Below are 27,770 nucleotides of genomic sequence, written 5' to 3' on the forward strand. Positions count from 1 at the left end.
TTAATGTTGATTGCTTACTGAATCCTTATGTAAAAGTATTTGAAATGTTTGTAGACTGCTACAACTGTGTTTGCAAACTTTTTTTTTCTGTAGACAACAGAAAACATGGACAAAAGCAAATTTATTTTAATTTTAAAAAAACTCTATATGCAAAAGTCAAGCAATGACACTTTTTTTTTTGATATCCTGTATGTGATTTTATGAGAGTTCATTTGCTGCTGTGCTAGTGTACAGGAGAGGAGAAAGAAAGAATGGAAGACTTGAACAGGTCTGTCCTGTTTGCTGCTAATGATCTTTTTTCATGCCCTTAAAGATAGATTAAATTGCTTAAAGAATTAATTAGTTAATTAAAAGGCATTTGGAAGAAGGTATTCCCATTTTCATAAAATGCGAAGAGGATTCTTCTACCAGCAAATAATTTAATGATATCCACTTGAACCTTACTTGAAATCCTGCCATAGCTGGTAATGTACCACCTTATCCTGTTCAGGAAATAATTAATTTACATGGTAAAATGGAAACCACTGTTATTTATGATTTTGAAATAAAAAAAAATTGAAGTTCAGACAAGTTTCTATATTTTTTCTATATACTTTACCTATTTTGCAATATTCTTGATTTAAATGTAAAATTTATTCTAACTTACTATTTCATGTCTGTTCCTTGAAATGTGTCTTCTGTATGTTTTTTTTAATTGAATTTTATTTTTCTTAACTGTCTACTTTTAATAAAGGCAAAATACGGAATTTCGAAAGAGGCCTTAGGGAAGGAACTGAGATCCAAACTCCTAATTTGGATTTCATCCTGCCATAACCATCCATTTATAAATCTCTAGATAGGCAGATCTCCCTGCAAAATTCTTTTCTATTGCTTACCATATTTTTCAAGCAAAATCTTAACCAGCATCAAACAAAATACTGTATTTTTCATACAATAATAAGTTATTTTTCTCGAGAAAGCAAGCAAGCTGCTTTTTGTATTCATATTCATAACCAAATAATGCAGATGCTGACCTTATGTATGCAATGGCTTATTTAGCCCTCTGTTCAGAGCTATATACAATTTTTGCTGATGGTAATGAAATGTATAAACTTATAAAGGACAACAGCATCACAGCATATAAGATGGAAAATGTGTTTTGATGACAAAAATCGGATACACCCTGTTATTTTGTGGTTTAATTGTGAAACTTTCAACTATGAAATCTCTGAACAAACATTTGGATGAAAACAAACACAATCCTCACTTTGAAGCTGCTACCGAAACTACAAGTTTTATACCACTCATCTTTCATAGTCCTAAAATAACCCCCCACAAGTTACATATTAGAGCCTTTAAACCGGTAAATAATAAATACATATATTTGCCTAGTGTTTAATAGTGTAGTGAAAACTTAGTATCTGTAATACAGAATAAACACAGTTTATGAGATGTTCTCCTCTGGCTTGGTTATTAAAGCTTAGTGTATTGCAGTATCTTAGGAAAGGGACTGAATGAAAACAAATAGAGTTTATAATTAAGCTATGGCTCAGTAATGAATACTGATAGTTCAGAAGATCTGCAAGGAAACTGTTTTTGTTGGACTGTGTATGTGCAGTCAGATTGCTCCTAACATGATGCTGTCCTGTGACAAATTTGTTTGAACACTCTGTGGTGACAGAGCAGACATTCAGCACTATGTAGCTAGCCTCTCTTTAGTATTTACATTAAAAATGTGAGATGCTCATAATTCTGCAGCACCGCTATGTCTCTTCCAATACGTTTCTATCTTACTACTTCCCTTGTGCTATCTTCTGGAAAATGATGCTTTTTTAGAGAAGTCAGATGGTGCAGCCATGAAATCCCCTGCATCTTTACTCAATTACTGTGATGCACTAATCTCTGGAAAGTTCTTTCTGGAGCTATTGCTTTCTAGGAACGTTTCAGCCTTGGGGAGGCTGCAGAAAAATCATCACTTACACTTCTACTCTCCCTCAAATAATATGGCAGGACAGGGAGCAAGCACTACTCATTGGTGCAGCGGCCTTTTATTATTATTCACTCATGTTAAATAGTAGTATTGTCTTGCTTCATAGCAATTTCCCATGCCCTTCGTGTCTCTTTCCAAAGTCAGTGTACGTGCTTAGTGCTGGGGGTTGCTAAAAGTGCCGAAGAAAGCGCAGAAGGAGCAAGCTGGGTGTTTGCAGCGTCATTAACCGTCTTTCTGGCTTCGAGGCCGCCAGTCCTTCGGGCCCCTGAGCCCTCCCTGCTCGGGGTAGGTGACACCTCGCAGGGGCGCGGCGGCGGCGCGAGGCCGCGCACGCGCCTCCCCGGAGCGGCCGTGTGTCCCTAAAGGGCGCAGCTTCCCTCGGCTCGCCCGTCTCGTCCCTCGGCGGGGCCTGGCGGCTGGTGCTGGCGCGGGGCCCGCGGCGAGGCCCTCGGCGACCGTTATCTCCGCGCGCAGCCCCGCGCAACGGCCGCGCCGCCCCCCCGCCACCGCCTCGCCTGCCAATCATGGCCCTCTGCCCAATGGGCGGCGGCGGCGGCGGGGCGGGGCAGGCGCGGCGGTGACGTCACGGCGCGGTGGCCGCGGGGCCGCGGCGGGGGTGCGGCGGCGGCGGCGCGGGGCCATGGCCTCCTCCGTGGTGCGCGCCACGGTGCGCGCCGTGAGCAAGAGGAAGCTGCAGGCCACGCGCGCCGCGCTCACCCTGGTCAGTGCGCCGCGCGCGCCGCTCCCGGGACGCCGGGCTGCGCCGCGGCCCCGCCTGGGCGGCGCAGGCCGCGGCGGGGACGGCGCCGTTAACCGTTACCGGGGGGGCGGGGGTGCCGCCGCCGCGGGGGACGGGGGAGCGCCCTGCGCTGCTGCGCGACTCGGGAGCTTTGTGCGGGAGAAGGGAGCAGAGCGGGGACATGCCACGGCCGAAAGTCCGTGTGTCACGGAAGTGTGCGTGTGACACGCGTCTGGCTGGAGCGGGGATCCTTAATTAAAACACTATAGTGTTGTTTACATTAAAAAAAAGTTAAGAAATTTAAGTGCGTTATCTTACTCTATCTCCTGCCAGCAGAAATGGGGAGGGGAGCAAACAGCCACTGTGTTTGTGCATGGATTAGATTCAGCTGTTGTTTTCTTTCAGAAGAGCACGTTAATTTGAGAGGAGAGCAGGCGTCGGTTTCAAGTAGAACAAAGGCTAGTCTGCGCTGAGGTGGCTGCTGCTGTCACAGGACAAAACTTAGCTGTAAACCAAGATACAGGCTGATTGCATGAAGTTGGAATTAAATTTTCTTGAATTATTTGTAGTGTGCCATTAGGTTTATTGGGAAAAAAGAGGTTCCAAGCTGATAAGTACCTTTGTGTTTTTCAGACCCCATCAGCGGTTCAGAAGATAAAACAGCTTCTTAAAGATAAACCGGAGCATGTAAGTGCAAGCAGGGCCACCTTGTAAACTGCACTAAGGTGTTTGTGCTGTTGATGGCTATGAAGCATTTTTGGCTAATCTAGTAGCTTGAAACAAATGCTGAACAACTTAGAGATCGTGATGCATGGAATTTTTTTATATGTTTGTTTGCTTTCATCTTTTTCGGAGTGGGGGGATTAAGCTTGCATAGAAAATGACTGTGCTGATCCTTCAGTTTACGCTTGTTTTTGAAGTAGGTAAAATTGAAAAAAATATTCAAAATATTTATAATCTAGATTTTAATTAACTGTTCTTGCAGATGATATCTGCTGGTAGGGCCAGTTGTCTCCAGTTGTTGATATGGAAATGTAATTGAGTTCTTGACAGAATTCTGGCTATGAAATATGTAATTATAGTATTAGATTCGTACCCGTTGAAAACCAGTATAATTCTTGCCACACCTTGCCAGACAATGTATTGTTTTAAATGATAATCTACTTTTCACAAAGTAACTGATTGAAATTGTCATCTTCCCTTCCTGGGGCAAAACAGATACGGTATCCTAAAAACAAGCATTAGTATGTGGGGTTTTGTTTGTTTGTTTTGTTTTTCTCCTTCACAGCAAGAGGAAGATTTTTTTTTTTTGTACAAGATCTATTGCTTCTTTTCCTTCCTGCATGGTGGTAACTGATTAGACTTTTATTTTTTCACATTTTAAACAGTCCTAGTTGTATCTAGTTTTTCTTGTAGAGAAGGGTATCTAATTTGAAAAGAACAGATGCTGCTTGCTTGAAATTCTGCTTGGTGAAAACTATTAACACATATTTATCAGAATACTTTAACTGAAGTTACTGTACTTTTCCTCTGTAATTACATGGTGAAGTATACGTGTTTGAAAACAGGTGCAGGTAGACGCTTTCGGAAGATCTAGTTTTCCAGTTCTTATGTGCCTTTCTCAGGTCCTTATTTACCCAAATGTTCTTTTTGTGTGACGTACAACATAATGTAAGATAATTGTAAATAATTAAAACAGATTGACTGGGTGGACTTTAAGATAGATTACTGCAGTAAATGAATAAACGTACTAGCAAAAACGGCAGGACAGATTTTGGGGGTAATAAAGATCACAAAATATTTTTTTCAGAACTTTGGATCGAATGAAAGTATTCTGGTAGCTGTTACAGGAGTTCCATGAAAATTTAGTAACTGCCCTTGGCTTGGTGTCACAACTTCATAATTAAGTTACTGTTAGTAACCTTAAAATAGAGCCTGACCTAGCATTTAAATAAACTTTTAAGTTACAAAAACATCTGTCTTTGAAATTTAACTCTGGCTTTCACAATACTGAGCACCTACAGAAGTGCTAATAGCTTCCTGCTTTAAAAGTTTTTAAACACACTTAAGATGTTTACTATTCTGCAAAAATCTCTAATGTGTGCCACATTGCTAATATAAATAAAATCATTATTAATAAACAGCAGAGGTAGTAATGAAAGTATAACTGTAGACTCAACTAATGTATTTTTCTAATATTATCACTTTCACTTAAAATGTACAATAATATGGAACAAACATAGCATGGACCAAAGAGCCAGATTTTTGCTGAAACCAACCCATGTGAGAGTTACAAAATGAGTAATAAATATTTATGATTGTGGTCTAACTTTGATCTTGGTAGTCAATTTGTAAAATAGAAAATTTTTGCCTTCCAATCCATTAGGTTTGTGTGCTAGCACTGAGTTTTGCTGCAGGGAAAACTAAACTAACACTAAAACAGTCTTTTGTTGCTATGCGGACTTTTTGTCTTTGTGTTCCAGGAGGTGTTTCACTTTTAATATTTTATTTCAGGTTGGTGTGAAAGTAGGTGTTCGTACAAGAGGATGCAATGGACTTTCTTACACATTAGAATATACAAAATCAAAAGGAGAGTCTGATGAAGAAGTAGTTCAAGATGGTGAGTTTCAGGTGGAGTAATGGGAAACAGTGCAGTAGTGGGAGGGAAGAGTGGCTCTAATTACAAGTTTGCCAAGGGACAAGTCAGATCAGGGATAAACCTTACTTTTTGCCCATGTTGGATTAAGTTGGAGTTCTCTAGGATAATAACAAATAGTCTCTGTTCTGTGTCAGAATAGATCAGGCCTATTATTCATATACTTGGAGCTGGCTGGAAGCAGATGCCTGGAGAGTAAAACAAGACATATCTAGAAAAGTATTAGCATACCTAAAATAATCTTTGTCAAGATAGACTTTTTGCACAGAATTTTCCAGTCAGTCTGCTCTAGTAACAAGTCTTATCCTTCATTAATTTAAGATTTAATCTCTTTTTGCTTTTGTGACAAAGAATTTTATAATTTTAATTAAGCAATATGTTGAAAATTTTCTATTATTCTAGCATTTAAACTTGCTGCTCGATAATTTGACCATCCCATGGTCAAATAAGTCTATTGTTCAAGAAATGAGTAATGCACCATAGATCTTCCTAATTTAATAGAAACTTCTACTGGGTGGTCTTTTTTGTGGAGAGTGAATTTTTACAGAGGCATAATAATGTTTGTATTGGTCTCAATTTAATGTCTGTTTCTGTTCTAAAAATTTCTAAAATTCTTTATGATTTTTTCTTTCTTACACCTTGTTGAACTTTGCTGTGTTTAGGTTCAGGAAAATTTTTAATCTAGTGGCAATGTCAGATCAGAGTAAGAGTGGGATATTTTGGTTTCTTTCATGCAGAAGCTGTGCTCCATCTCTTAGTTGCTTTGGAAGTATCCGTGACCAACTCATAAATTTTATTTACTTACATTTTCTTCTTGAGTTTTCCTTTGCTTTCTTCTTTTGCTGGACTCCAGAGCTGCTCTGCTTTTTTTTTTTTTTTTTTTTGGGGGGGGTGGGGAAGGCAGTTCATGGCTTGTATTTTCAGAGAGATGAAAGCATTTTACCACTATTAAAAAAGAGGTCTTGGACCAGATAGCCTGCCAGAGCCAGACAGTATTTCAGATATGCCTGTGTGCTTGCTACATTTTCCTGGGTTCAAGATAGCTTTTGGCTGCAGACTAACTTCTGTATAAGTCTGTGCTCAGTGAGCTGGTAGTTTTGGATCTGAGCTCAACTTTCCTGGCTTTTACATAGTAGGTGCTGATGTCTAATACAGAACTGTGGTCCTTCTTCAAAGACCAGATCCATGAAATCTTTCATTTGATTTATCCTTCCATGTCTGTTATGGTCCAGGCCAAAAATATGGAGGTTCAACTTGGTTACCCAAGAAATTGAACTGTGTTAGCAACATATTCAGTCTTAATTTCTATGATGAAATAGTTTTCTAAACATATTTCCTCGAATGTAATTTTTGTTGCTCCTGCTGCTACTACTGATACTCTTTTTTTTATTATTATTTTTATTCTAGCCTGTGATCAGCTAAATTGGTCATTAATGGTAACCACTTCATACCAGATTCAAAGTTCAGTAGTTTTATAGTTCAATAATTTTCCAAGTGGTAAATACCTTGCATATTTTTAGAAGAGATTTTTTTTCTAAAATAAATTACTAATTCTCACTCCTTAAAGGTAATTATATCTTTGAAAGTTCATACTTTTTTGGGATGTACAGATTTTAAAAACATTAGGAAATAGGTTAGAGATTAATGCGTGGGAAAGCAGGTATTAAAAGTGAGTTAATTCTCAAGTTCTAGCCCTTTTCTCCTAAGTATCAGTATTTTAAATCCATACACAAAAGGTGTATAGACAGACAAATGCTAGTGTTATACTATTCATAGAGTTCTATAGGAGGAGAAAAAAAAGTCCCACCTTAGGCTGGTGAAATCAAGTGGACTTTTGATGGACTTTGTTTCTGGATTTCATTTTAATCATTGATTGAATACCAGTTTCAAAGTAAATGAACACTATATGGCTGTATATAATTTTCTTGCTGTTGTTTTCAAGGGGTTAGAGTGTTTATTGAGAAGAAAGCACAGCTGACACTTCTAGGAACAGAAATGGACTATGTAGAAGACAAACTGTCCAGTGAATTTGTCTTCAATAATCCAAACATCAAAGGAACATGTGGCTGTGGAGAAAGCTTTAACATATGAAATCTCAGGACTGTTACTTTGAATACCACAAAACACTTACTAAGTGTATGGCTTTCAAAAGCAGATGTGTTTTCTTCAGGTTCTTAGGCTGTGTAAAGGGTGGATGCCTTTAAGGAAAATAAAGTTAATTCATTTTGAAAAAGTAAATTGTGTGTTAAATTCCACCACTGATATATTTATGCTGTAATTTGTGATGAATTGGGATCCAGAAGGTGACAGCAGTGCTGTAGCATTTCTGTATTTTCATATACAAAGGAAATAAAAGTCTCGCTGTTCTTTTCCTTTGTCATTTTCTTTGTCAACTTCCCTCTACTTCCCAATCCAAAACATATTTGCAAGAATATATTGCCTACATATTCTGCTTTGATTTGAAAAGAAATACTGTTCATATGTTTGTGTCTTTGTGGATACTTCGATGCACAGACGTACATGCCTCAGCTTCAGATTCACTATGCTTATTTAGATGGGTATTCTGTTTTATTAGGTGTCAGACGTATTTGTATTTCTCTGGATAGGTTTTCAGGTTGTTTTTTTTCCCATAAATCTAGGAGAGTCCAGAAAAGAAGTTCAAGTGTTATTTCAGCAGTGGTTCAAATGTGCTAACCCAGCCCTATATCTTGCCATCTGAAGGCACAGTCTCTGATGTAGTTCAAAAATGTTTTTTGAAAACAAAAAATTAAAATGTATTTAAGTATATCAGTGTTGAAGCAGAATACACACAGGCCTTTATCTCATGTTTCTATTGTTTTTCTTCATCTTGCTTGACTTAAATTGCCAAACTGATAAAGCTGCTTGCAGACTCAGGTTCCCACCGTTCACAGAATGTGCATGTTCTATGCTGTCTGAACCAGAAACTATTTTTGAGAGAAAGTAGTTTTCATTAGCTTTTTGTGTTGCATGTTCCTAGTTTGGTTAAAACTGGAACTTCGTTTAGTAACACTTTAGGAACCAGAGGTTTTCACTTAAAAACTTGTGGAAATTTTATTTGACTTCTTGGTAACAGGAAAACCATTTATAATTTTAAAGGACTTCTATTTAAAACTGGTTTAAAATGAAGCCTATCAGTAATTAAAATATTAACAGGAGGCCTCTTTTCTTTGGAATTAAACTTGCTTGCTTGCTTCTAATAGGAATTCACCTTTTCCAAAGCAGTGTATTTTTTTGTTGTTTTGTTTGTTTGTTTTTCTTGTTTATTTTTCAAGCCAATAACAGCCTTGAGCACTTATTCCACTGGTGCTTAGGCAGAAAAGTAAACTTCTTCCCTGGACTCCTCAAAAGCTGGTGTGATAGAAACAGCTTTCTATCCTTTTATCCTCCTGTTTCCCTGATTGCCCAAAGATGAGATGCATCTAGGCTAAAAGTAGGCAACAAGGATGAGGATATTACAGTCACAGACTTAAGATGAGTGAAGAGATTATTTAAAGGCAGAAGGCTGAAAATCCAGGCGTTGTGTCAGTTTGGGAAATTGCTCATGGGCATGTATTATTCCAAAGCTGTGAAATATAAAGTGCTGAAAATGAAAAGATGCAGCTAGGTGGGCCTGGCTTGGGGTAAAAGTGTAGAGGGAAGACTGAAAAATTAAAAAAAAAAATAAAAAAAAGATCTTGATTTATCTTATGTAGTGCACAGGAATAGAAGGATTGAATTTCCACAGGTACAGCTTAGTACTAAGTACTTGAATTTAATTGTGTATCACCTTTTGATGTAAAAACAGTGATGTGCTTTTATTAGTCAACTGATGTTGTTTTGATGTTATTTTATATAGTCATTCAGGAAGAACTGGTAATACAGGAGTAGGTCAATTTATGCAAGTCCTTCACTCTTGCCAAAAAATATAGGGGATGTGGTAGTTGACCTCATATGTCTAAAACTCCAAATTGAGGGCATTTTTTTTAGCTTGCATGTCTCTGCTTCTTATTGGAAGATAAAGACCATAAATGTAGCACTGGTGGTTTTCAAGAGTGCTGTTTTATTCATTTAATTTTGCTGTTTTAGGCCTTCGGCATATTTAGCATTCCTTTTCATGTGTGTTGTGTGTATGCCTTCAATGAAAGTTTGTACTTTCACGCTACATGAAATAATCTCCTAAAAAATGTCAGTTTACTAAAACACTAAGCGCACAATGTGTTAGAGCAAACTTCTGTGGAAGTGCTAGCAGCAATTATATAGTAACTTTATTTTGTTGATTGGTCCATTACAATTTTGTGCAATACTGTATGTAGAGTGATTATATTAATAAATACTGCTTGTTGATAAACATGAAATACTCTTAAAATGAATCTGTTCACAGTGACAAACAAGTGCGCCTGCGTGGTGGGAGGAAGCATGAGGGAGATCAGACTTCTACTGGGGAATCGCAGAGAACAACACTGCATTTGTGAAATATTAAAAATTTCCAAATATTAGTAGTACTGGATTAGTTTTGGAATATATTGTGCAGATTTGTCATGGTTAACTTAGCAATGCTTCAAACTAACATGTGCGGGAAAGCATTTTCACATCTTGCTTGGAAAGGTCATTGGTGAATTTTTAAAGATACCAAGCCTTCTCCACGTGCTGTTCTTAAGGTAGAATTCTGTTAGGCAGAGGCTTATTTCAAAAATCTCCATATGCCAAAAAATAATTTTGGTACTTTTCACCGAAGGGAAAATAAACATGATCAAAGTAATTGTCAGTGTATATAAAATGTTGGTGTACATACACACATACATACACACACGTATCTTCTGCTACTGCATTTCTACTTAAGAAAAATATCTGCTGAATTTAAGCAAGGTCTTCACCCTCATCTTTTCTAGTCCCCTTTGGGGGCTATTTAAGAGCACATACATGCTTTAAGCAGCAGGTGTTTTTCCCGAGCCAAACTGGAACCCAGGAATCCCAAACCACACTTAAGTGCGCTGTACCAACACTTCTTTTCACAGGCTCTAATTCATGAAGGAAAACACCTCTTGACACAGGGTGGCAGCAGGTTTCCAGTCTATCCATTGCAGAGCAAGAATCGCTTCCCTGCTGCTTCATGCTCTGTTTCCTATTGTCTTTCACGTATATTGGAGTACTTGCGCTATGAGTAATCATAATGTTGTGAAGCTGTGCTGTTTGACCTTTTATGTATTTCTTCCTGTGCTTCTTCTCTGGTCTTGGAGAGATGGATGTGGAAGTGCAGAAAGCCAAATGACTTCAGCCCTCCCTCCTGATGCTAGTACCCAAGTGCTAGGGCATGGCTCTGCTGACCAAGTGGTGTTAAGGACAATGTACTTTACTATTACTGTTTGGGGCAGGGGGGAGCATTTCCTTTACTTGCTAGTACTGTGTACTATGAAACTGTCTGGTGTCTGTTCTCAGCAGAAGTACCCTCCTCTGCTATACCTTGTGTCGGTTTTTTTTTCTGATTATATAATGATACCTGCACAATGCTAATTTCCTTCTATAGGTTGCTGAAACTAGGTCTAGATAGCAGAAATAATTCTACCTGTTCTTCACTGTTTCTACCTGAAACAGTGATCCAGGTTCAAAATAAATAAGAATTAATTACACAGAGGATACCCAGACAGCCACTTCCTCTTCCAGACTTTTTTCATAGTTCATATGTAATCACAGATTCTTTCTGATTCAACACTAAGTAATTCTATAAAGTGTGGCAAAACTATGTTTAAAGTGGCATACTTTGCTGTTAATCATATTCTTTCCCACATTGTACTTCTTTCGCGTAAGAGGCTTAAATGCTTAAATGCTTAAAACAAGCATTTGAATGAGGGGGGAGGGAGGTGTAATGGACACAGTGTGGCCAGATGCTCTGAAGAGGCAGGTCCTGCCTGGAGGTAGCTGTCCCCGTTTTCAAGAGGGCTGCGCGCTGTGGTCCTGCTCACCGCAGCTGTCTGGGTACAGCGCCAAAGAAGCTAAAGGCTAAAAGAAGCCTTGGTGACTTTTCAGTGAATTTACTGTCATAAACTTCACAAAATTCAATACTTGGGTGTAAACTGTAATAAAAAGCTGCTGCTTAGAAACGACTGTGCACAGATGCGTTGTGCCCTGACTTGTTCCAAGAGAGGTGCCTGTCATCTCACGTTGAAAGCCAGGTAACTCCAGCAGTGTGATAAATAGCTATATAGTGTGTGTGGGGGGTTCTTAAATTGCCTCAAGATGAGCTGGAGTGCATCTACCTGTGTCCTGGGGAGTATGAGATACCTGATGCTGGGGCACTGTGAGCTGCCTCCTAATATATAGAAAAACATATAAAATAAAGAACTTCTGACTTCTACAAATAATTTAGAAAGTTAGAAAGTCAAAGGTTTTTTTTTTTTTTTTTTACCCTTTAAATGCAAAGACTGTTAAATGTTTAACAAGGACCTGTCCTTCCTCATGTCATGGGCATGGCTAGAGGCCAGCTCTGAAGTCATATGAAAACACCCAGAGTGACGGCTGCCTAGGGCAGGTTTTGAACCTTCCGAAGAAAATTACACATGGTGGATCTGCACGTGTCGCCCTGCACGCTGCTGCACTTTGCGCTGCCAGGGCATTTGTTAAGCTAATTACGGCAGGCCTGCATGTAATTAGGCCCATATGTTGTAATGAGGAATTGCCCTTCTGAAAAGGCAATGCCAGAAATGCTGTGAATTTCTGTGAATTAGAAAAGCACGTCTGGGAGACGGTGCTCGCTCTGCTGGGAACCTGCTAGCTGTTTAAAGGAAGTTATTATGACCCTCTTTTATAAGGAAAATGTCCTCTTGGGCTGGAGATGGGAGTGAAATTATACAGAATATCAGGATTTTTTTAATAGCCCGATGGTGGAAGCCAGGTGTCAGCACTAGGTGTTGCTCGCGGCCCGGTTGGCGGCAGCCCGCCCTCCCGGCGGGTCACGGGCAGCAACGCCGGCCCCACACGGCTACACGCACCCGCCCGCCGGCAAACATGGCGCCCGCCCCGCGCACCGCCTCGCCCCAACGGCCCCTTCCAGCGCTCCCTGCCCGGGCGCTATTGGCTCCCTGGCGCCCCGGCCCCTCCCATGTCACCAATCAGGGCGCTGCCTCTCCCGAAGCCCCGCCCCCGGGACGCGGCCCGGTGGGGAGGGAGGCGGCGGCCCTGGGGAGGCGGCCGCGGCGGCTGCCGGCGCCCAGGTCCCTCGGCGGGGGAACCGCGTCCCGAGGAGGGGGAATCCGGCCTTTTTGGGGAGGCTTTAAACCCCGCGGGGCGAGATGTGTAGCAGGAAAGGCCCGTATTAAACTCCACCGCACCCCTCTGGGAATGCAGGGTTGAATTGCTCTCTCGCTACCGAATTTGGGATATTTATATTTTTGCTGTTCGTCTTTTCCTCTTAGTCCTGTATCTGTATCATTTCTGCATTTTTTTCTGTACTGATTAGAGTTGCTTTTTATATTTTTTCCCCCAACACAGTGAAGGTACAATGGGTCAAACTGGGGATGATGTACCGGAAGATACAGAACAAGCAAAACAATTGCACTGTAATGGTTGGAAAGTGAGTACTTGGACGGTACAAAATTGGTTTTTATAAAATGATTGTTTTTTTTTCTTTTTCTATTTCTTTTTTTTTTTTTTGGCCACATGACTGCCTAGATGCTTATACAAGAAGCAGTGTTCATTTGATATTTAACAAGAAGACGCAAGTGAATTTTTACATCACAAGGAAATTTGTACTCATTTAAATATACAAAAAGAGTTCATGCCAGAATTTACTGCTATTTACTCAGACAAGCTCAGCATTTATGAGCATAATACTTAACCTCCTACTATTTGTCTCTTTTTTGAGAAAAATAATTGTAGTGTGTGCATAGTAAATATTTTACAATCACTTTATTTTTCTCAGTGGTGCTGTACATATCAGTACATTTGGTCACGAGCTCAGAAGACCCAGATACCTGATTCTGCTTTTCACTGTATATTCTTTGTACTTTGATCTTAATGGAAGCAGTTTACTTGCTTATTTTTTGTTGTTGTTTGTTTTTCATAAATATTAAATCCTATCTAAATAAAGGGTGCTTTCTTTTTTTTTTTTTTTTTCTTTCAAGTGCCATCCAGAAAGCAGGCCTTCTGCTTTGGCTAGGTTTTAATCTAAAAGTACTTTTTACATAGCAAGGCTCTGTTTGCCTGTTACACATTACATGTCACGCTAATATTTGGATCCAGTGCCTAGTAGCATATGGCAGCAACAGGATTGAGGCTCCTCTTTACAACTTCCTTTCAGGGTTGTACTGGCATTGGTGCTGTCCATAGCACACAAGCTATGAGGGATACAAAATGGTACCGCTTCCTTAGGTTTCCTTTCTCTCTATTTTATACAAGTCTTCCACATTGTTCTAGACAAATCAATTGAGGCATACAGTAGAAATATTAGAGATTTTTTTTCATGGAGCAGATGCCCCCTGCAGTCTGTTACATACATCAGAAAAGAAATGTATTTATATGATGGTACAAATCGAAAGAGTTTGTTATTACAGAGAAGTGCTGGGGGTGCAATTCATTATACTTCAGATGATCATCTTATTCTAATCTTCATCTCTAGCCCTTCATTCTTTTCCAGCCCATGTTTAGATTGCAGGATCTTTATGGAAAAGTACTTCTTCGGTATTTTATACAGATCAATGGTTACCGAACAGTGACTCATATCAGAATTTCTGCTTTTTTTAAGAATACGATAAGTAATAATTGAAAAAGAAAACTTATAAATAATCCAAAGAATTCATTTTTACAGTCCAAGCCATTAATGTGGAAAATGTCGTGTACTTTTTCAGGTGTCAGAACTGTTGTCGTATCTCATAGATGTGGAAAATGAGCAGCAAAGGCACCAGTTGATTTTGGAGCAAACGCACATCTCTCTCTTCCATAGTATACAGTCAGCAGTGAAATCTAACCACTGGGATACTGCAGCGTACCAAAGACAGAGCTTGTTCTCAGATGAGTCTGTTAGTAGATGTTGTTCTCAAACAGATGTTGCAAAGGAAAAAGCTGAATCACCGAAAACAGAAGTGAGAATTCCAGACAGTTGCTTATCCAAGGACTTCAAACAGCTGTCTAAACTAATGTCAAAAATAACTGTTGCTGGGTGGCACAGGAAGTCTCATGTTAGTGGCCCGCTGCAAAAATTTATACTTCCATATGTGTTTTTGATCAAAAGTTGCCTTCCTGTGTCAGTTTCTTTGATCCAACACAAATGTTTGAATGGGGAGATACTCTGCAAGAAGCAACATTTCCGGAAGCAGAAAAAAAAGCAGCCCTCATTTGAGACTTCTTCCATTTCTCAAGTACACACTTCTGAAGGTGAGCAGTCAGTAACGATAGTAGCTATTAATGGGTGTCTCTGAAGCCAGTACACATGGGTTTAGCCAGGAACTACAGAATAAAAATTAAAAGAGGGCTAATAGTTAAGACTGAGTTGCAAGGGACAGTTCCTGAATAGGATAACTAAAATATTATACTCTGATACCATTTTCAGGTAATAAAAAGCCTGAATATTTGGGAAGTGGAAAAATAGACTTGTCAAAGCAAAAGTAAATAACCTGCTACGTTTCTTTACACCAAATATTTATTTATTTATTTAAATCTAGAAGGTAAACAAAATTATGGTAGGTATTTGAGAGTTTGCTCACATCCATGGTGTTTTATGTTTGGTCTTTGTGCACAAAGTCAAGTAATTCTCTAAGCTTGTTATTTGCTCTTGATGCTGAATTTGGTGAGAATCTTGATTTGAATCTTTGATTTGACTGCCAGATCCATATAAACAGTTTTGCCCTGGTTTAAACAAAACAGTGGATTCTCAATCAATAGTGTTTGATTTTTACCTTGTTGTCGGCTCTAACTTCTGCACTAAAGTTTTTTTAAGAGGAGGAAAAAAAAAAAAAAAAAGGATTTGCTGCAGCTTCCATGCACTGTGACCATTCCACTTGCAGGGTCTCCTGTAGCAGACAGTCATTGCTCCCTCTTGAATACGGAGTGAATAATCTATGTCAAAGCAACACTAACCATATTGCTTCCTGCCCCACACCCATGATTTCAAAGTACTTTGGGGCTTTGTGATATTTTTTTTCATCTCTCTCTCTTTTTCTTCACATGTGTGTCTAAGAAAAATGACAGTTTAGTGGCACTGAATGGCCTTCCTACTTAGGAAATGTTAAAGCCATCATCATAAGCTTCTGAATTCTCAGATATAACCCCAGATCTCCAAGGAACAATTTAGAGGAGACGCTAAGGTTTCTGCCATAAGTTACAGGCAGTTTGCAAGGAGATGCTTTGCACTTGAAGTCTTCCGTAGAAACCACTTCCTTCCTTATGGTCCTCAGAAGCAGATCAACATTCAGCCAGTAGGTTCTGGTGCTTTCTCCATCGAGATATTCGCTGGAGGCCAACAGCAACAAAATCCACACCTGCATGACCAAGGGATAGACTGTGGTGCTCAAAAAAAATCACAAACAGGCATTCACTCGTGTAAATACCTCACTTCAGACCTTGGTCTAAAGTTCAATTTAAGTTCTAGCATGCAGAAAGAAATCAGTGCTCTGCTTTGTTACAATGTTCTTTTTTTTTTTTTTTAATTTCCTTTTTCCTGAGAAACGGTTGTATTACTAATATGCTAACATATTATGTATCTTACTGACAGTGTCAGAAGCACCGTATGTGTTTTTCCACAATCTGAGGGGACTGCAATGGAAGCTGTATAAAAACGTGGTAAAGAGGAAGAAGCCTTTCCAAACTGTTTGTAGAGAAGCAAATTACAGATCTTTTGAGATATTAAAGGGAACACGAAGAAGACAGACTACATCCTGCCTTTGATTTTTAAGGATTCAATAATTATCTCTGTTTATCCTCCATATCCTGTTCTACGTCGTGATTTTAAGTGGAAATGACTGCAGCAGACAAATAAAATGAAATGACGTATGCAATTAAAAATTATCATTGTTTTTAATTATTATTTAGAATCCAGTAGTAGCTTGAAGCTGAACCTGGAATCATAACCTCCACATGCTGTACAAATAGAACAGAAAGAAAATGATGCTCTCACTGGGATTTTAGTGTTCCTCAGAAATGGAGTAGCTCAAGATGAATCTAAGCCTGCAGACAAACAAAATGCACTTATTTGTCTCTCTAAGGAAGCAGGTCACTGCCCTGGTGTTTCTGTGCGTGCGTAGTGTTGTCTCTCTGTGTGCACGTGCATGATTCCCAGGGCAGGGGCTCGGCTCAGTTTGCTGCTGTCGGAGGTGCCCTGGGTTTGGTGTAATCCTGAGCGCCTGGCAGCCTGCGCCCTGCGTGCTGCCCTCACGGAGCAGCTCGAGCTCAGCCTTCCTCTTCTTCCATCTCTCTTGCTCCTTGTGTTGGCTTTTTTATTGCTTCTCTGTTTCTCCATGATCTCCGACCTCCTTTCCAAACGCTACCTCGTGTTTTTTTTATTAATCACCTTTATTTTCCCTGTGGCTCCTCCTCAGTCACAGAGCGGCCTTTACTTGCAGTTGCAGAGTGCCCCTCTTTGAGCTCTTCTTGCCCCAGGGTTGAATTTCCTAGTTGTATTTCTCGTTCCTCCTGCTACCCCTCTCGTTTGACCCGCTAGGGCCTCCTGTTTTACAACAGAATTGGCTCATTCTGGATTAGAGATACCTTTCTGACAAACTTCCAGCCCCATTCCTAAGTGTTAACAACTTTCGTTAGCCTTGGAGGTGTTGGGTGGCCTTGGAAGACTCATCCACAGAGACTGCCCCGGTGGTTCTGCTCTCCACGGGCTCAGAGCTCCTCACCGCTCCTCTCTGTCTTCGTCTGCAAGTAGGTGGTTCCCTGGAGATACGGGTGACTCCTGGGCGCAGCAAGTGAGGGCCGTTTCTGCACGGAAGAGCTACCAAGCCTGGATGACTCCTGCTGCACCAAATGGTGTTTATGAAGTCACGTGTGGAGAGAGGGCCATGGCCGCCACGTCGAGTCGCACAGTGACAGCTCTGTAAGGATTGCGGGTGTGCTCTGAAATGTAAAGGGTTCTGCTCAGAGCCGCCGCGCTACAGGGAAGTGCTGAGTGAACCCCGCTGGGCTGTGCTCCACCAGCACCCAGAGGTGGCAGCTAGGTGGTGGTGTAACACCGTGTTGCATTGCAGTGACCCAGAACGCATCGGCGGCCATGAAAGCCCAGCCGCTACGGTGAACCTGCGGTTAGAACTATAAAGTGTGAAGTGTATTTCTCGTAACTTGAGAGAGATAACTGAGTTTCCTGGGTATTTTCTGATAAAAGCTGTTTCTGCTGTAGAATTTTAGGTTGAAAGGGCATGTACTGCTGTACAGACACTGTGAGCATGAAAAACATCATGTAAAAGGATATTAGCTGAAGGAAGATAATAGAAATTCACAACAGAAACAACTCCTTTTAAAGAAGAAGTTGTTTTAATGTGGTCCAAAGACAAGCCTGTGCTCCTGGGGATTCTGCATCACAAGCGTGATGGAGGTGTATTGACCCCCACCAAAATTGCTTACCTCTCTCTCCTTCTGTGCCTAGTAATGCACTCACAATGTGCATGCCTCATACTGCCAGAGTGGAATTTGACATGGGTTAAAGCATATGCAGACCTTAGAACTAGGGCTGTAAAGCAGAGGGAGCAGCCTGGTGGTGCGTGTGTTCCAGGGACAGCAGTATGGGAATGATTCCCACAGGAATCTGCAGGAAGGACAAGCTTTCCTGAGGCCTTTGCAAGGAGAAAACAAGGATTGTCAGTGTCAAAGCGGCCAGCTTAGGCAGCCATTATTTCCACTTAAAATTGTGGAATGTTAAATTGTTTTAAGGGCTTTTTGAGAAGGGAGTGGGGGGAAAGCAAATGAGAAGCAGCACTTATTTGTGTATTTGGCATCACATTTTTTAAGGTTTTAAGTTTTTTTTTTAAGTAACCCTTGACAGTGATGGTGTTCTGCAGCCATCCACCTGTTTAAAGCTGTAAGCGGGGATTTTACTGGCTTTTCTCAGGCTCTCAGAAACAGGCACTCAGGCTGTGAGCACAAAGGTGGCGGGGGTTTTTTTTTCCCCTCCCAATGCATAGCAAGAAAATGCTCCTATCTTGTTAGGGTTATTTTGACACTTGTACTAATTGATATCGTTTGCTGAAACTTCAACTGTGTAATATGCATAGTGCACGTATACACACTGGTCAGTTACTGATGTCTCCTGTTAAAATGCATTGGAGAGCACGAAAGAAAACAAATGCATGCATTTTTGTTTTATTTTTTAAGAACCTGCGTGTTCTAGATACTGGATCCTGAAGCGTGGCTGAAGTAGGGATACGGCCCAAGTCGAAGCAGAGGCACTGAGATTCACAAGAAAACAGCTGACGGGGATTGCTTGAGGGATTGCTCTGTGCAGAGAGAGCAGGGTGATTAGAAATGAATGTAGATAGCCTGAATCTTCGTTCCCACCTGAAATGGCAACAACTTGGAAAGCAGATCTAGGAGCAGCAGAATTAACAGTCTAGGGGATTTTTTTTATGCCTTTTTTTTTTTTCTTTCTGGTAGGCTGTTTTGTTGTAAGATTTTAGAAAATTCCTTCTTTTTGTGTTGGGAGAACAAGAGTAATGGGGAGGGCGGCACAAAGAGCATGCCCAGCGTTTGGCATGCGAACCGGCAGCAGTGCTGGGAAGCTGTTCCAAGGAACCAACTCGATTGCCTTTCCTTCCATCCTGGTGTGCTCTGGGCAGCACGAGCCCGCGGCCATCCATAGCCTGGGAATTGGTTCTCAGGTCTGTGATCACCTGGGCTTGCAGCTGATTTCAACTCTTAGAAATTATGTTCATATGCTCAGAGAAGACAAATGATCAGAGCAATTAGTGCCCACTTAACTGCTTCTCAGGCACTGAATGAGACAGCCTGTGCTGAGCTTTGCGCTAGTTGCAGTTGTCGCGTTCTGGTTTTGAGCATATTATTTTAATTGCCTTATTTTTAGAGCCCTCAAGCCTGTAGAGGGCTATGGGTGTTGGGTCAGGGCCAGCTCTGGCTGCGCTTCTACAGGGGTTGGCCACAAAGAGCTGCTCGAGGAGGTGCAGTGCGTGGCACGGAGGTGTGATGAGCTCCAAGGCTGCTCTGGGCCGGGAGCTGCCGGGCAGCCAGCTCGCGCACGGTGCAGGGCAGCACAGACCTCGCGGAGTCCGTGGCTGTGCACGGGGCTCCCGGAGTCCTGCGGAAGTCCCAGGCGTTGGCCTCAACGTGGCAGAGCCCCTGCACGTAGCTGTGTTTCAGCTGCAGTGCTGCCTCCTCTCCCACGGATCATCAGCGACTCCGCGCTGCGTGCAGGGCCCTCATTGCTGCGGCTCCACGTAGTCCTTCCTCTGCTGTTCCCTGCGCAGATTCCATCCTGTCATTGCTAATATGACTCCTTCCACCACTGCTTCTGTCTGCATCATTCATCCTAATAAAATCATCTAATCTTCTGGAGGAAAGATGGAACACTATTAACCTTAGTAGCTCTTATCACTGAAAACTATAGCCTGAGGCAAGAAAAATCTGGTGAAGCGAAGATGGGAGCAGATGTGTCTTTATTTCTGTTATGACAAAGGAGGTGATGGAAGCAGAAGCGAAGGATTATCTGTAAAAAAGTCAGCATCTTTGCTACTTCAACTGCTGCCATCACTATTCAGAAACCAACAAAGGAATCGAGACAGAGCTTATGAACCTGGAGGCACTGGTGGGAGCTTGTCAGGGAGGTGTACGTGCTTCCACCACAGAATACCAGCTGCCACTGCCGTATCAAGGAAAGGGGTGGACATCAGGCCCAAGAGAGCACCAACATCAGGCTGAAAAAGAACCTGCAGTTAGCCAGTTTGCAGCAATTTACCTCCAGGTACAGAAACCAAAATGACTGGTTTTATGTACTTCACATACAAACCATAGGATCCCAAATGACCTCTGATGCAAAACATCAGTGTTTTGAAAGCATGTGTTGTTTAAGCAAAGTGGCATGGCCATCCTTTTACACAGCTGATACAGATATCATGAATTCTTCGAAATTTGGCTTCTTTCCTATTAGAGGCCCAGTTTCCAAACAAGGAAGCTCCAGAAACAAATTAACAGTGACGTGCCTGGCAGTGATGGCATTGCATGGGAGTGCAGGCAGGGCAGCCCGTCCACCGTTTTGGGTTGTGCCACCTGACCTGGACTGCTGATAATCCACAGAGGGAGGGAAGCTGTTGAGCTTCACCGAGGAACCCCAAAAAAGGCCTGAAGCTCCCTCATACACCCAGCTCTGGAAGGTTGTGTTTCCTAAAGGCTTCCTTGACCTGGAGCTCGGGGGTGACTGTAGGGAAAGATCCATCCCTCACAGCTTTTAAATCAGACTCCACAAACAACATTTGTAAGAATTTGTGTATTTATCTTTTTGTGTGTGTGTGTGTGTATTTATTTATTTTTCTATGGGGCAAGGAGTATTTTTACATGTCTGTCGAAACACCCTTGAGGCCAGGGTCTTGCTATTGCTGTGGTGAACAGATGATGTTGCCATAGAGCAGTGGATGAAAATCCTCAAAAAAGTTCTCCCATTGCTCACTTTTCACACTTCCAGCCTTTATACAGACTCCTGGGCTAAAGAGTTTAGTAAACACTTTTTGACCCTATAAAAGAACCAGTTGATTGAATACAACAATCAAGCATATTTCTAAGTTTTGCAAACATCCTACTTCTGTTTCTCCGTTGTGTACACGTCACCCATTTGTCAGAATTTTCCAGGCATGAGTTCTGCTAACAGGAGCAGAGTGACCATGGAAGATGCTTCTCATTTGTGATTTTGGTGCAGAAGAATTTGAGCAATTTTCTCATTTATGTAGTATTTTTACAGAACAACCTTCTGAGTTCTTATGTATAAACAAACCTGTGTTAATGGTTTCAAGAAATCCACATACCTGAGAAATTCAACCGGTACCACACTGTGTGAGCCATCTGGTGGCTATCTTCATATGCTGCCTTTTTATTTCATTTTTATTTCTTAATTGCTTCTGTCCCTTTAGATATGAGTAACACAAAACCGGTGGATTTATGGAAGTTTGCCCGCTGTGGGGTATCGATTCCTGCAAGCCTGCAGAAGCGGCTTGCAGAAGCCCGGCCTGATCCGGCGTTGCGGTGCGAGCGCTGGAAACACGCGCTGTCATCACACATTCCAGAGGCATCGTGTTCCTGCTGCCACGCCGGCGGCGCGGGTCACCCTTCTCTCAGTTTCATCCCTGCAAATGCCACGTTCGAGCCGCTGGTGGCAAAGGGAGCTCTGACTCGCGCAGGCAGTGGGTCAGTTCTGGCCGCGCTGCGGCAGAGCGCGGCCCATCAGCTCGCGGACGCAGGAACGCTGCGCCTTGTCCTCGAGCTCGATCCCTGGTCTCCATTAGCCCCCCGTTGGGACCCCCGAGAGAGCAGACTGGCTTCACGACCCGGCGCTTGTGCCTCCCGGCAGCACTCCCAGCAAAGGCGGAATTGCCTCTGTTTACACGAACACCGTGGTTGAAACTTGTGTTTTGAACTTCCACAAGGCCAGCAGAAAATATTTTTTCTTTTGACGTTACAGTAGTACTCTGTGCTCATAGATAGACTGCCTTACTGAATGCTCCTCATTTTCCCACCACCATTTCTGATTTAGCAGTTTCCTCTGTTGTTGTTTCTCTTTCCTCCCAACACCTGCAGCACACACACTGTATGCAAAGCAATGCAGAATTTATACAAAAGGGTCTAAACGAGCTTTTATTATCTAGAGACCAATCCCCTGTACCAAGGTGCATCATCAGAGCAAAGTACTGTAGCTGACAGGCACTTTATTATGCATTGCCATATCCTGTTACACAACACAAGCCCTGGCACAAAGCAGCCATCAGTTGATCTTTACACCTCATAGCTTCCTCTGCGCTGAAATAAGCAATGTTAGCCAATACTGCGTTTGTTACCATGTCAGTTATCACAGCCGTTCCCTGCTGTGTCCCTGCCACCGACAGCTTTTGTAGAAAATGCAGGCGAAGATCATTGTTTCTAGGCAAACATGCCAGTCCTGGGGAGAGCTGTGTAACCTTTACCCGGCTTTGTGTATTTATATCGGACTAGCCGTGTGCTCTCCCTAATAAATTAAGCCTCTCAGTGCCCTAATTAGGAGAAAGGAGTGTTACTGTTCTCACCTATCGAGGCGTGGGGAGATTGACCTCTGCTTTGACCGCACACAGCAGACATAAGGCTAGAGCTTACACTTCTGAAATCCAATCAAATAGACCAAGTGTCACAAATCGCAGGCCATATCCAAGGAAAAAGGCTCAGCCTGTGGCCTGTGTATGTGACTATATATCTGCACACAAGGCTGTGGCTAATGCCTGTACATCGTTCGTTACAAACACAACTGCTATCACAGGAATCCCTTCAGCAGGATGAGAGGCACCGGAAAGGCTGTGCTGTACTCCTGCTACCGACTTACACGTAAGCAAGCTGGAAATGTTGAAAGCTAGGGCGTAAGCTTGTAGTGTTTTAATTTTGTAATAGTGATGTGTGCCTCCTTGCCCCCCACTTTTCTTCAGCAGTTTTAGAAAAGCATGAGCTAACTCTTGCTCCACAGGTTATCTCGAGTGAGCTATCAAGAGTGAGTATCAGAGCGGCCTGCGGCTTCTTTTTGAGGAAAATGGCAGCAACCAGTATTGTAGAATAACATTAAAAATTACTGCCCTCACGCAACCTCCAGAGAAACTCTATGATAATATAACAAAAAGCCTGTTTCTCAGAGCAGGTCATTGAAGCTGCCCTCACGCTGCAGGCGCAGGCACAAGGTGGACAACAGGCTGTCCTGCACTGAACCTGTGGATAATCCCATGAGGAACCCAGACAGCTACCCAGCTGTCAAAGCCAGCATGTGCTTTGCCAAATCAGCACTAAATAGTGAGTGCTAATTCACAGTATTAATACTAGAAAAACTTCACCTTGTACCTGTTTTTGAAAGCTTTCATTATGTAGGTTAATTAGTTTTTGAAAGGGTTAAGTTTTATTCAGGGCTTCAGCCTGCACCTGTTACAGCCGAAGATTTGTTGGATATGTTTTCAAGGCCAAAGAAGATTATCAAGATGTGTTTTCCTTTTCCCTAACATGCAGGACATCAAGTGGCTAGACAACCATAAGCTTCTTTGGTACAAAAATCAGATCCCAAATGTACGCTTAGGTCAGTGTGCATTCCCACGCTGTGCAGAAGAGCAGAGAAGATGTAAAGTCATGTTCCTTTTTGTCTAGTGTTTCGAAATGTGCAGATGTGGTCTCCTCTAGCTCGCACGACGCTCAGCACCTCGAGGTGCGTGTCCTGGGTTTTACATGCCCTCCACACAGAGGCAGGGAAGAGGGAACAGGAGGTGTGGGGGAATGTCCGTCTCCCATCAGCTGCCTTCAGCATCTCAGCCCGTTACAGAGCACGATGTTGAGTGTGGTCAAGAGCAGACAGGCCTGGCAATTTAAGTTAATGATATATGGGAAAATGGGATGTGCTGCATCTTGGGCTTCACGGATGCTCCAGGGCACTTACACTCCTGTTGCTTGGTATCTTTAAGACCAATAGCATGGTAAAACAGCTGCCTTGCTCCTGTAAATCTGCGGTTAATGTCTTCACCCAGTAGTTTGAATGTTCATGCTGTTGCTGGTTGATAGTGACTTCTGACAGTGCTTTGGTTACAGGTCTCCAGGACAGGATCTCCTGACAGGCTGTAGCTCTGCCACAAGGTTTTCAGTAGTTTTAAGGGATCAGAACAATATTTTAGATTTTTTTCTGATTTGATAATCAGTTTTAGTGAAACGCTAAAGAGACTTGGACTGTTTTATTTATCATTTGGCAGGCAAAAAAAAGCATATTAGAAAAAATGGTTTGGGATATTCTGTTTCTCTGAATTTTTTTTAGGATTGCTCCCTATCTCTAATACAAAAGGCAAAAGAATATATAAGCATCAAAGAAAATCTATAGAAAATTAATCCTTAAGAATGAAGCAGAAAAGAGTCAGGGATATAGATTCCTATAAGGAAAGGCTAGACCTATTTCAGTTACTAGTAGAGGAAGATAGAGGAAGATAGAGTTTTCAGGTAAGATATATATGCATGTAGACTGATTTGCCGATTCCTTTTTTCTCAGTTTGCTTTGGAAGGGAGGAAGTGACGAGCACAGGGACAAATCTGTCAGGGACGAAAAGCACAATCATTGCCTTCAGCAGAGTCAAGCACTGGTGAGTGAGCTTGGTCCTTTAAGATCTTCTTTCATTTGGATCCTAAAAAGATGTTCTGACTAGAATAGACTCTGGATGATTCTTGATCAAGAGAGTAACTGAAGTTCTTCAGGCTTCAGGAGGGACGAGTAAGGTGGACCCAACTAATAACTAATAACATATTTCAATAGCTTCAATTAAACTCTAGCTGAGGTGTAGGATGCAAACACAAAATTTACATCAACTGCATTTCTCATAAATTTATTTTCTCTATGCCTTTATCCTTTTCTAGTATTTTTCTAGCAGGGAAAACGGAAGCGGTGTATAGGGAAGAGAGGGATGAAACAGAGGGCAGGGAGAGATCTGTCTGTAAAACGAATTCAACCTGGACAGCCAGAACAAATCTATCATTACAGTGCAATTTTGTGTGACCAAAAAGATGAGTTAAAAATAATGCCTGACATGCTGTTTCATCGAGGCCAGAATTTGCGGTTGCTCTTACTTTCTTTTCAGCTGTCAAACACTGTCTTCTCGCAACACTCTTGTGGCTTATCTTTTCCTTTGAGTGGGTTGTGTTTTTATAGTGAGAAGAAACAGTACTAAGTTTCAATAACTAGCACTGTGTGGCTTATCTTTTCCTTTGAGTGGGTTGTGTTTTTATAGTGAGAAGAAACAGTACTAAGTTTCAATAACTAGCACTGTGGAAGCTGCCATAAAAAATAATCCTTTCAATCCATTTGTTCCAGTAACACCATGAAACATCATCTGAAACAGTTCAAGGAGATTTAAAAGGGTATGTTGCATATGAAGTGCATGGGAGCAAGGGAAACAGTTAAAATGACGTTAAAGTATGGGATTTTCTTCTTTTACTAAAAAAAATCCAAGGGTATTATTAGTATATATATAAAAGTGAAAAGCAAACACCAAAATTCACTCTACACCAATTGCACATCATTTTCCACTATGAGATGGACACTCATTTTCAAATATAAGATTATAAAACATTTGCCTTCACGCTGCCTGGAACGGTGGGGGAAAAAAAAAAAAAAAAAACACAAAGTTGTGAGTGAACTTCCTGGGATCAAGGTCATTATGCTGCTAGTTGTACAAAGGCACGCAGAACTGTATTTTACTCTCCTGTTGGCAAGGATGTATAATTTAACATATACACTTACTCACACATATAGGCAGAGAGTTGTGGAATTTGAAGTAACAGCTACATCCATATCTCATGCATATTTATAAATAACACAGATGAGGGAAGAAATGAGAGACTTTTGTGGTCAACAGATTTTATGATTATGGTTACAACTCATTTCACAGGCATTGGGGAATTCAGAATACATGTAAGATTGCATACATGCCATAGAAAAGAGAACACTTTCTGTGCTTGAAATGTTCCCCGCGTGCAAGCCCCTGAGCAACTCCGTCTTGCTAAAATCTCAAGAAGGGCTGGACCCATCCAAGAGCAATGCCCTTTATATACACAGATCTTAAAAAGGTGCCTTTTCCCACGTGTTAGAGACATAAATAACCTGCAACCTTCTGCTTAATTATGTTAACAAGGTAAGGGCAGTGTAAAATTAGAAAGGACGTTTTCTAAAATAGACAAAAAAGAGGTATTTTTTTTCTGCGTTCGTTTTCTTCCTCAGTGGAAATACCAGAAACAGTACATAAAACAGAGGCACACAGCACTGGTTTGGTGATATTTAAAGCAGTAGACTGGACATGCCAAGCAGTTATATGCCAGCTACTCCCTGCAGACATAGCACTTGCACACTTCAGAACATTTTTTTTTGCATGGATTAACTCTTCTGATCTATTTGTGTGGGAGTTTAAGAAAGACTAGATGTACTCTGCCCATAACATGATCTGCAAAGTACTTTGTACCTCAGGCACTTTTTTTTAAGGACATTTTAACAACTATCAGAACTTACCACTTAGGGTAAAGCTCACATGGAGAGCCCTAGCAACATGACGAAGACTTATTTAAAAAGAAACTTGTGCTGAATATTGTTTTCTTTCACATAGTAAAGCATCGTGCTTAAAAATGTACACTACAGTCAGTTTTAATGTTTCCAACAAAGATTTTGTTTCTTTTACAATTGTTCTGTTGACTTTTTACCCCCACAGGAACACACCCTCATCTCTCGTTATGATGAGCTGTATATACATTAATTATCACACATGTAGTGCTCTGTGTGCAGTTTATCTTGTAAGTATCTGGTATTTTACAGGTCTGGGTAATACTAATGCCTCTTTCTCAATACGTGTCAAATTTTCTTAATTCAGCCTAAGTTTTGATTTTCACAAATACTTGCTGAATGTACAAACTGTGCAGGTGGTCCACTTGCACCCACCTTCTGTAAATTGCATCACTTCTCCCCAAGACCGTGCTCTTCAGATGCAGCACTTTGGCAGCAGTAAGTGCTGAGCGCACAGCCCAAACGTATCTTGCTCTCAAGTGCACATTTGGCTTCGCTCTCAACGCCTGCTCTGTTCCCGGCTGAGGGTCCCGCTGCCTCATGAGGCCCATACAAACTATCCGTTATTAAATTTGTCACTTCTAGGGCTTAGCCAACAGGTATTGACGAGATGCTTTATTGCAGTTTAACGCATTTAGAAGAATGCATGAAGAAAGACGGATGAGAATGTAGTTCTTAAAGACTGCAACGTCCTTGTGCATATGTAGCAGGAGGTCAAGCTGAGTTGTCTGGCTGCTGTACTCCGTTTTGCTTTTTTGAACAAAAATTGTGTGGTTTTCTTTCAATAAGTCTTGCTTTACCACACTTCAAGGCAAAACCAAATTATGTCTAAATACATACTCATGAAACTTCTATTTATATTCTTTGTTAAAGTATATGGATATTCACTTTTTTTTAAAAAAAGTTGTATATTTACTTATTTTTGTAGAAGACAGATTTTAATTCTAGTTCAAAGTAATAATTTGTTAGGAAAGTAATGATAGCTGTGAAGCATAAATAGAACATTTTTTTACGCAGAACAATTTTCCACAGTGTCTGAGCTTTTCACAAATTCCTCTTTGTGAGCATCAATTACTGATATTTTTGGAAACACTGGTAAGCACTGCAAATAAATGTTCTGAACGAGTCTTGTCATTATTACTGTGTTTAAATGTTCATTGAATCAGTTGTCACA

General features: G+C 41.3%; 1 protein-coding gene and 1 pseudogene across 1 annotated transcript; both read left to right on the plus strand.

The window, feature by feature from the left end:
• The first annotated feature begins 2,574 nt into the window (after positions 1-2,574).
• Positions 2,575-7,619, plus strand: ISCA1 (iron-sulfur cluster assembly 1). Its single transcript, XM_088538342.1, has 4 exons — positions 2,575-2,690; positions 3,342-3,395; positions 5,223-5,328; positions 7,307-7,619. The coding sequence occupies exons 1-4, from the start codon at positions 2,610-2,612 to the stop codon at positions 7,453-7,455; spliced, it is 390 nt and encodes a 129-aa protein (XP_088394468.1). The 5' UTR covers positions 2,575-2,609; the 3' UTR covers positions 7,456-7,619.
• Positions 7,620-12,859: 5,240 nt separating this feature from the next.
• On the plus strand, positions 12,860-16,329 carry LOC148590904 (uncharacterized; annotated as a pseudogene).
• Positions 16,330-27,770: the final 11,441 nt, after the last annotated feature.

This window comes from Tinamus guttatus, unplaced genomic scaffold, assembly GCF_059628265.1.
Source record: "Tinamus guttatus ecotype Peru unplaced genomic scaffold, ASM5962826v1 Tinamus_guttatus_pri_ptg001019l, whole genome shotgun sequence".
Classification (NCBI taxonomy): Eukaryota; Metazoa; Chordata; class Aves; order Tinamiformes; family Tinamidae; genus Tinamus; species Tinamus guttatus.